Source organism: Geotrypetes seraphini, chromosome 4 (assembly GCF_902459505.1).
Source record: "Geotrypetes seraphini chromosome 4, aGeoSer1.1, whole genome shotgun sequence".
NCBI lineage: Eukaryota > Metazoa > Chordata > Amphibia > Gymnophiona > Dermophiidae > Geotrypetes > Geotrypetes seraphini.
This window is the reverse complement of record NC_047087.1, coordinates 119037352-119046387: the sequence shown is the minus strand read 5'-3', so window position 1 is coordinate 119046387 and position 9036 is coordinate 119037352. Positions and strand designations below refer to the sequence as shown.

The window sequence follows — 9036 nt, the reverse complement described above, 5'->3', positions numbered from 1 at the left end:
TCAGATTTCCTAAGACCTTAAACCGCTCTGAACTATTCTGGTACTGCGGTATACAAAAATAAAGTTATTATTATTATTAAACTCCAACCGCAAATTATACCATTTAGCTTCAGGTAGGCAAGGGGAGGGGCCCAACCTGTACGCATGCTCCGTCCTATCTTGTGCCAGGAAATCTCTTTTCTTAGCCAACCAACGTGCCCCTCCCTCAGCTCAGGCCACAGCGGAACATTTCAACTTAGTGGACGCTCCGCCCCCAACTGAAATGTCAGCGAGTGTGGGAGGAGTTGGAGGCAGGAATTCCCAAACGCGGCAAGCGCAACCTCTTCTAAATCACGTGAAGAAGGCGGAGCTGAGCAGGGGATAGTTGAACGACTTAAAGAAAGGCGGGGTTAGAAGAGTAGATCCCTGAAGAGGGCGCGGCCTTGAGGGTGGAACCAGGTAGTCTGCTCTGTATGCTTCATTCCGTGTCGGTGTACGTTTTGGAAAAGAGCTGGAGGCTGTAGTTAAGTGATGGGTTTCCCAATGTTGGAAGCCCAACATCGCTCCTCCCCTTCTCTGAGGCTCTGCTCCTGTCGCGTCGGTTTCGGCTTTTTTCGTTTGTTTTTGCTTTCTTTTTTAGGTTTGTTACTGATCTTGATGAAAAGGTAGAAGATCTACAGTGAACGCGCCAAGGCAGGAATGGGGTCAGTTATAATCGAGCTAGTGTATGAACGGGAAACAGTTTTCATGTGAAGGTGGAGTTGTTGTGGGTTCTAGCTCTTTTGTGGAGGAGTACTCTGTAGTTGGGGACTGAAGATTTGGTATGCTTACTTTATAATTGGCACTTTTCTACTCTTTGATAGGCTGGTAACTTAATGCAATCTGTTTCATTTTTTCAATCAAGTTCCTTATATTCAACTTGATGTATTTTATCTGTTCTATGTATTACTTCTTTCCCTGCCATGCCAGTATTTTCTGCATTATATTGTAAGTTCTTTCTGTCTTTATCTGTTTTTAAGTCCATTATTCTAATTTGTATTTTATCTCTATCCCATGTATTAGCTCACCTTGTTGTGAACTGCCTAGAATTTTTTTTCGGTATGGTGGGATATAAGAAAAAAATTATTATTATTATACTGTCTTTGGTTTCCAGCGAAATTAATTTATGATGAAGGCGGTGATTTTGAGCTCAGTTGTTGCCCTATGGGAAATATAAAAATAAAAACTCCTCGGAATGGAGTCCAGTGGGAACAGAATTGGTTCCCAATGCCTGTGCTGTGTTCCAGGGATAGCAGGCTGGAACCACCAGTGGTCATTCACTCATAGAGTAAAATTAACTTTGGGACCAATTTTTGTTAAACCGAACAAAGCCATGAACATCAAATTCAGTTATTGTTGTATTAAAATGTGTAATGTCGTTCTTTAGTATAGGACATCATATTTAATACGTTTCTCCATTTCTTTCTTACGTTTTCTCTGCTTTTGCAAGAATACTAATGTGGGTAATAGGAGTTTTTACCACTGAACGTGGGACTGGCAGATTTGGGCAAATAGCTTTAAATACAGATTGTCCTACTTTTCTTTACCAAACCATTTCTTAGGCAAAGTGTTTTAGGTTTTTTTCATTCTGAGAGAAAAATGACAGTCATTTTATATATTAATGTCGCATCATACTGGGGTGGGTTAGAGTCAGAGGCTGAGAACCAGGAAAGCCAGTGTTCAACAACCCTCTTAACTGTGACCTTGGACAAATCACTTCACTCTCCATTGCTTCAGGTATAAATTGTAAGTGTAAGCTCTTTGGAAATGGAGAAATATCTTTTACCTAAATATACCCCCTCTTTTACTAAGATGCGCTAGCCGATTTAGTGTGTCTTAGTATAAGGACCCAATAATGATCTACCAATGGAAAGGCTTGAACTGCTATAGAAATAATTAGTAGTAGTAGTAGTATATATAAAGAAGGAAATAAGACATTACTGTGAAGACAGCTGGGAGTTTGCCTGGATTTATAATATGTAATTACATGTATTTTATTATATAAAAGTGCAGGTCTTGAAATGATCATATAGAGCAGGAAAGAGATTGTGTGACTGTTGTGTTGTATTTTTTTTTTTTAAACCCTTGGAGAACCCAAACTTTCCCCTTAATTCTATCTTTATTATCCCCTCCTTCAGATGATCATTTCTAATGCAAATCAATACTACGCTGATGAAGTGAAACCTGAAAGGATGAAAAAAAAGAATCGAAGGCGATCAGAAGCTGAGGAGCCCTTGTGTTGCTGCGAATACATAGATCGAGATGGAAAGAAGAACCACTTGGCAGCCTGTTTCTGCAACTGTGAGGACCTGGATGAGGCCTGTGACAGGTAAAAAATCTTCATCTTCCAGAAATCAAACTCTCTTTTTTTATTATACAGAAGAGCTGCAGTTGAGCTGCCTTGTCAGTCCGTTCTTTGCATCCCACCATAAAGTAGGTGTAGTGGTGGCCTCACTAATAAATCTGTGATCTTTTTAATACATTCTTCTAGTGTGACAGACACTCCATTTCTGAACGTGGGTAGTCAATTCTTTCTTGAAAGAATTATTGTAGGTTCATTAGCATTCTTTTGCTCCACCTCCCATCCTACTGGGCTGTCCTCCAATTCCTTAATTGTTTCTCTAAAAGCCGGTCTTTTCTGCTCGTGTTTATTTTTCAATTACAGTGGTACCTCGGTTTGCGAGTGCACCGGTTTGTGAGTGTTTTGCAATACGAGTAAAACATTCGTAAAATCGGCGCCTCGGAAACCGAGCGTGCCTCGATTTACGAGCACCCCCCTCCCGGCATCCCCCCCCCGATCCGGCATCCCCCAGGCACCCACCCACCCACTCGACCACATTCCTTACCCCCATTTGGCACCGGCACCAACGCACAGGACATGCCAGTGCTGGTGCCCGAAGATCTGCCTTCTTCTTTTTGCTGGGCCTTGAGCATCTGCACATGCTGAAGGCCTTCAGGCTCCCGTTCTCTTCGAGATTCTTGTAAATCCTCTAAAAAGAGCATGTGTCCGAGTAAATCTGGATGTCTGGTAACCCTATCGATGATGCACTTGGTTGCCATGCTATATTGTCCTGCAAGCAGTTGCATTCCTCCAGGGCAGTTTGCCATACTTGCGAGCTTAAGAACATTAGAATAGCCTTACTGGATCAGACCAATGGTCGATCTAGCCCAATAGCCAGTCCTCATGGTGGCTAACCCAGGTCACCAGAGAGGCTTCCAGGTGTGCCCACTCACTTTGGACTTAGGCCTGCCCAAAATTGTCTGTCTGGCTACGTTACTGACTTATATATCTTGCTCATTGTGCTTCTTAACCTCCCCCCTTAGCTCAGTGATGTAACAATTAACAAATGGATACATTCCTCTCTCATGTTAGCATGGTTTTTTTTTTTCTCACTCAATTTACCTGCCAGAGAGCTGTCCTGCTGTAAAAAAAAATATTTTTCCTTTTGTATCTCATAAACCTCTCCCTTTGGGTTGAGGTTTTTTTTTTGTTGGTTTTTTTTAAAGAGGGAATGAATATAAATTGCAAAGTTGGCATCCTTATTAATAGATACATTTAAAGCATTCCTTGCAGCACAAACAGGAAGTTTATTTACTACTTGGTGTGGCTCTGGCAGACTCTCCCAAAAAGGCATCTACGATATAAAAAAGATGAAGTCTCAGTGTGTGGTTGTTTGTTTTTTTTGTTGGGGTTTTTTTTTTTGTTTTGTTTTTGTTTTTTGTTTTTTTTTGGGGGGGGGGTTATACCTGTGCTTGGGTATTTGGGGGAGGTAATACCTGTGTTGTGCTTGAGTGAGTCTGGGAGTTTGATTTGGGGGAGCGTCTTCCTGAGCCACACTGGGAAATGTTTTGGATTAAAATGTTCAGGCCATTGCTATCAGCAGTGGTCATTCAGTTTCTGTATTATTTAGTTCATAGAGCCGTATGGAGCCCTTCTAAAGTTCAAAGAAATGCTGGTCTTGTGGGTCTGTTGTGGGAACTTTATCCTCTTTTTTAGGACTTTATCGGGAATCCAGGCGCTCTTTTAATTTTGCAACTTTTGTCCAGGGAAACAGACATCTAGTAATCTACAGCAGCTCGGGCACCTATCTGGAGTCCTCCCTCCCCCTATGAGGTGGTGTTGGTGGCTGCAGTGATTCATATTTATTGCCTGCTGCAGCCTTCATGCTTTTTCTCTGTCACATCCAGCCAGGACGGAAAGAGGAAGTGATAGCGGCAGAGGCAGGAGGCGGCAGAGAGAAGCCTGTAGGGTTTCAGCAGGCGACAATTGTGAATCGCTATGGCCAGTGGTGACGCAACATTCCCAAAACTGAAAAATTCTAAATTCTGAAATGTCTCTGGTCCCGAGCATTTTGAGTAAAGGATTGTGAACCTGTACTAGTATGGGATAGAAGTATAAATGTGTTAGGAATTTGTGCTGGGCTCGGTTATAAGGTTGTTGTGTTGCAATTAGTTACTTTATTTCATTTATTAAGGAGCAGTCTAAGGTAATGGATTTACATATGGCCGCAGATATATTGTCTGAATGGAAAGACAATGCAGTCTTTATGAATGTGTGATGGAATATTGCGTGTCTCACTAGGAAGCAGGAAGACATTGCTGCAGTTAAGAGGATGGAGTTTTAAAGTGTTTAGAAAAATCTGGGCTCTGTTAGATTTGTTTTGTCAGTTGGTTGATCTATAAAGAGAATTGAATTTTGCGCTTTGTTTCCCTTCAGGCTTTGTTTTGTTCTGGTATTTTTGGCTGACCTTTTTTGTTTTCATCTCTATTTGTGCTTTTCTAAAACAGGTGGATAACTTGTAAATCTTTGCAGCCAGATACTTTGCAAAATATCACAGAGACCTTCTCAGACCGTTTCCGAATTCCCTGGCTTAGGGGGGCCAAAAAGGTTGATGTCAGCTTTGTCCTACCATTGGTCCTGCTGCCTGTCTGTCTTCATGTCGCAGCTTTGCACTTGCTATTGACAATCATCATCTTATCATCACTTCCTGTATTGGTTCTCTGGTATTACTATTTCACCCACAGGAAGAAAGGGAGGACTCTGTTCTTCTTAAGCCTAGGGCTATTCTCCCTGGGCTACATGTATTATATCTTCCTTCAAAAAGTAGTTTCAATAGGTCATATAGAAAATGATCAAGTGATCATCGTCACCTGTGGACTTCTCCTGACACTTGCAACTCTAGCTCAAGCCAAAAAAGATCCTGGCTACCTCCACAGTACAAGAGAGTGCGTCCTGTCATCTTCCAAAAACTACAGAGAACCATCCAGTAGAAAATGGACAAAGAACTCAAATGGCTTTCACAAGTCTCAGTCTGCTAATGATAGCAGTGTTCATATAGAAGTTGAACCCAGTAGTATGTTGGATGAAAGTTCTGCCTGTGCAAAGAGGGATTGGTGTACGCTGTGCAATTTGGTACGACCATACCGCGCTGGTCACTGCCGGACTTGTAACGCATGCGTAAGGAGATTAGATCATCATTGTGTCTGGTAAGTAGGTGTGTCTGGTAAGTAGAGATGTGCAACACACATAGGGGGGGTCCTTTTAATTAAGGTGCGCTAACTAATTTAGTGCACGCTAAAGATTAGCGCTTGCTAAATGCTAAGACTTCCATTATATTGGGAATCTTGGCATTTAGTGTGCACTAAAGGACCCCATAGTTTTGAAAAAATGAAGACAGCCAGTGAAGGGGTGGTGATGGAAGCAGTGCTGTGTGCCAGTTTTAATTGCCTTAACTTAGCACCAAGGCATCATTTCTGCTTAGACGTCTTATAGGCCTGCTAGCGGTATGTCAAGTATCAATAAAGATAAGATTTCTCTCACCAATTTAGCACTGAAAACTTTGTTGCTGCCTTTTTCGGATGTTGATGTATTCTCCAGGGGACAGATATTCTTGGTGTGATCTTAATTATCTGATAAATAAGATGCAGAGTTATAAATATTTTTACTTTTTATCTTCAGGATAGACAGCTGCATAGGAGAGTCAAATCACCATGCATTTATCCTTCTGATTCTGTTCTTCCTGATGACATCTGTTTATGGCATCACTTTAACCCTGGGAACGATCTGCAGTGACCATAATGCATTCGTATCTCTTTTCTACTGCCCTGGAGTCTATGCAGACCATAGGTGAGAATGAAATGTGGCAGTAGTTTTGCTTTTGCTTTTCCTCAGTGGGATGATCTGAGTCACTTCCCTTAGAAAACTCTAACTTGTTTACCCTGCTTTGCTTTATACCAGTGGTCTTCAATGTCAGGCCCACAGGTTATATCCCCCCCTATGGGATCCAGTGCTTCTCCTTCCTAGCGGCTGCTCTTTCACTCTTCGGGCCACCAGCAGCATGAGTGAGGTAAATAAGCTGCCTTCGGTGGCCTGGAAGCTTTCCCTCTGCTACTGCTTCCTGTATACATAGAGCAGCTACCGGTAAGGAGAAGGATGAGGAACCACCAGATTCTGTGGAAGGGGAAATGCAGGGGGGTGGTGTCATGGGTAAACGCAGGGGTGTGGGAAGGGGGAAAAAAGAGAGATGCCAGACCTCTGGGGGAGGGAAGGGAATGGGGAGAATAGAGATGCCAGACCATGGTAAGGGGAGGAGGGAAGAGAAAGAGAGAAGGGGAAATATTAGACTACAAGAAGGGAGAAAGGGAAGGAGAGAAATGTTGGACTACTGGAGGGGGGGGGGGAGGAAAAAAGAGAGAGATGCTAGACCAGGGAAGGAGGAGAGAGAGAGAGAGATTCTAGACTAAGGTAAGGGGAGAGAGGTAAGAGAAGAAAGATAGTCAGACCACCAGAGGAAATGAGAGGGAGAATATTGTGCACAGGGGTGGGAGGGGTGGGGTAGGGAAGAAAAATGTTGCTTAAGAAAAGATGGAAATAGGGGAGAAGAAAGAGGGAGGAGATGGTATACATGGATGGAGGGAAGGAGAAGGGCAGAGAGAGGGAGGAGATGGTGCACATGGATAAATGGAAAGGGAAGGCATGGAAAAGTAGATTTGAGAAGGAAGCAGAAAAATGGAAGAAAGTTGAATATTAAAAGTTAATGCCAAAGATGGATGTAAGGTAGAAAGTGGAGGAGGATAGAAAAACGGCAAATGGATAAGGCCCTGAAAACAGTTAAGAGCACAGACAGAACGAAGAACAATCAGAGACTGGGAAAAGATGATTAGAAAAATAAAATCACCAGACAACAAAGGTAGGAAAAAGATTTTATTTTTGAAATATGTTAGTTATTTATATGTCTATATTTTGCACTGTTCAGGAAGAAATGCATTTGTTTCTATTTCTCTGGTGTACTGCATGCAGAGTCTGGCATCTTATGGTTTTGTTTGTGTATATTAAGACTTTAGTTTGTGGTCCTGTATTTGCATAGGGTTTATCTGTGTTTTGCATGTATGATCAAGGCTAGGTGTTCTGGTAGGCATGAATGTTGAGAAGTGTTATTTATGTCATGGCACATATTTGTCATTATGTCATGGCTGCATATTTGTCAGCTCTCCTTTTTCCACCCAAAATGGCCCTTGCTTAAAAATTAGCGAAGACCACTGCTTAACACCATCAGTCCTACCATGTAGGGCCATAATGGCTGATAAGCAGTATTCCTTTTTGAACAAGGTATTTATGTAAGCACTGGAGAGAGGCACAAGAATCCCATAACATTCAACACCAGTTTGTTAGGAAGCAGATAGGCTGAAATGATACTGCACATCTTAGGCAGTTGTACTGGTTGAAATTCCTTTGTTTTTAGTTTTCCCTGCTGGTAATTTTTTGTTCCACTTACGTTATTTTCTTCCTCTCTCAGCTCTGCCTTGGTCTTTACCTGTGTGTGGTACTCCACAATCATTACTGCTGGTATGAGTCACGTTCTCCTGATCCAGCTTCTAAACATTAGCTTCAATGTGACCGAGAGGGAGGCCCGGCTTGCCTTGAAGGAGAAAATCGGACGCCGATTCTTCTGTAGCTTGGTGGTAGATCCGGAACAGTATAACTTGGGATTCTTTCAGAACTGGAATCACTTCCTGACCTTGGGCTGTTCCCAGCAGCAAAACACCGTGGACCTTGTCTGAAGTTGTATTCTGTGGCCTTTGAAACCGGACCTCTGCAGCAGGATAATCAGGTGGGGGTGGGGGGGGTCTTGTATGTCCCTAGAGCTGGTCTCTTATCAAGCAGTTCATGCTGGGGAGACAGCCTGATAAATCTTAGCTGACATGCAATGTGATAGCTGGCCCTTTTCGATGAGAGAGGTAAAATGAAAAATGAATCTGCTGATGTGGAAAGAAGGTTGATCTGTTTTTAACACGAAAGGAAATATTACATAAAGAGAAAAGTATTAGGCATTTTCCCCCTAAATCATGGAAACAAAATGAAGAAAGACATACACTTCCCCCTCCGTATTCGCGGGGGGGTTAGGGGCAGAGCTGGCCCGTGAATATTTAAAAAACTGTGAATAGTATTTGGGCCGATTCTGCCCTTAACCCCTGCTTCCCCCGGCTATTTTAAGCCTTGAAAGTCTCTCCTTAAGCCTTACCTGGTGGTCTAGTGGGTTTTCAGGCAGGAGCGATCTTCCCACGTAGATCGCTCACAGGAAATGGCTGCCTTAAGCTCCTGTAGTCTCTCGAGCCATTTCCTGTGAGCGATCTGCACAGGGAAGATCGCTCCTGCCCTGAAAACCCGCTAGACCACCAGGTAAGGCTTAAAGGGGGGCTTACAGGGCTTAAAATAGCCTGAAAAATGAAAATACATTTTTTTGTTTTAAAACCGCGAATAAGCAAATCCATAGATACGGAATTTGCGAATACGGAGGGGGAAGTGTAAGTGGTCTAATGCTTGGAGAGTGGGGGGAGCTGTTCTTAAGACATATAGGTTCACTGTAGGTGATGCTTTCTAGCTACTTCTTTAAGGCCTCAGTTATAGTTAATCCAATGTAAATGGCTAATATAAGCCCCCACAGGCATCTCTACTGGTAAAACATACTGCACAGATTTTTTTATTTTATTTTAGCAGAATGGAAGACATTTTTAAAA

At 42.6% G+C, this 9036-nt stretch overlaps 1 protein-coding gene across 4 annotated transcripts; it reads left to right on the top strand.

The window, feature by feature from the left end:
- Nucleotides 1-346: 346 nt before the first annotated feature.
- On the top strand, nucleotides 347-8576 carry ZDHHC23 (zinc finger DHHC-type palmitoyltransferase 23). 4 transcript variants are annotated; one of them, XM_033942610.1, is made up of 5 exons: nucleotides 347-438; nucleotides 2157-2347; nucleotides 4807-5505; nucleotides 5978-6145; nucleotides 7815-8576. In XM_033942610.1, exons 2-5 carry the CDS (start codon nucleotides 2157-2159, stop codon nucleotides 8077-8079), a joined length of 1323 nt encoding a protein of 440 aa, XP_033798501.1. In that variant the 5' UTR covers nucleotides 347-438; the 3' UTR covers nucleotides 8080-8576. The 4 variants fall into 4 exon arrangements, with proteins under 4 accessions (XP_033798501.1, XP_033798500.1, XP_033798504.1 ...); XM_033942609.1 differs by lacking the exon at nucleotides 347-438 and adding an exon at nucleotides 450-683; XM_033942613.1 differs by lacking the exon at nucleotides 347-438 and adding an exon at nucleotides 779-800.
- The last annotated feature ends 460 nt before the right edge of the window (nucleotides 8577-9036 follow it).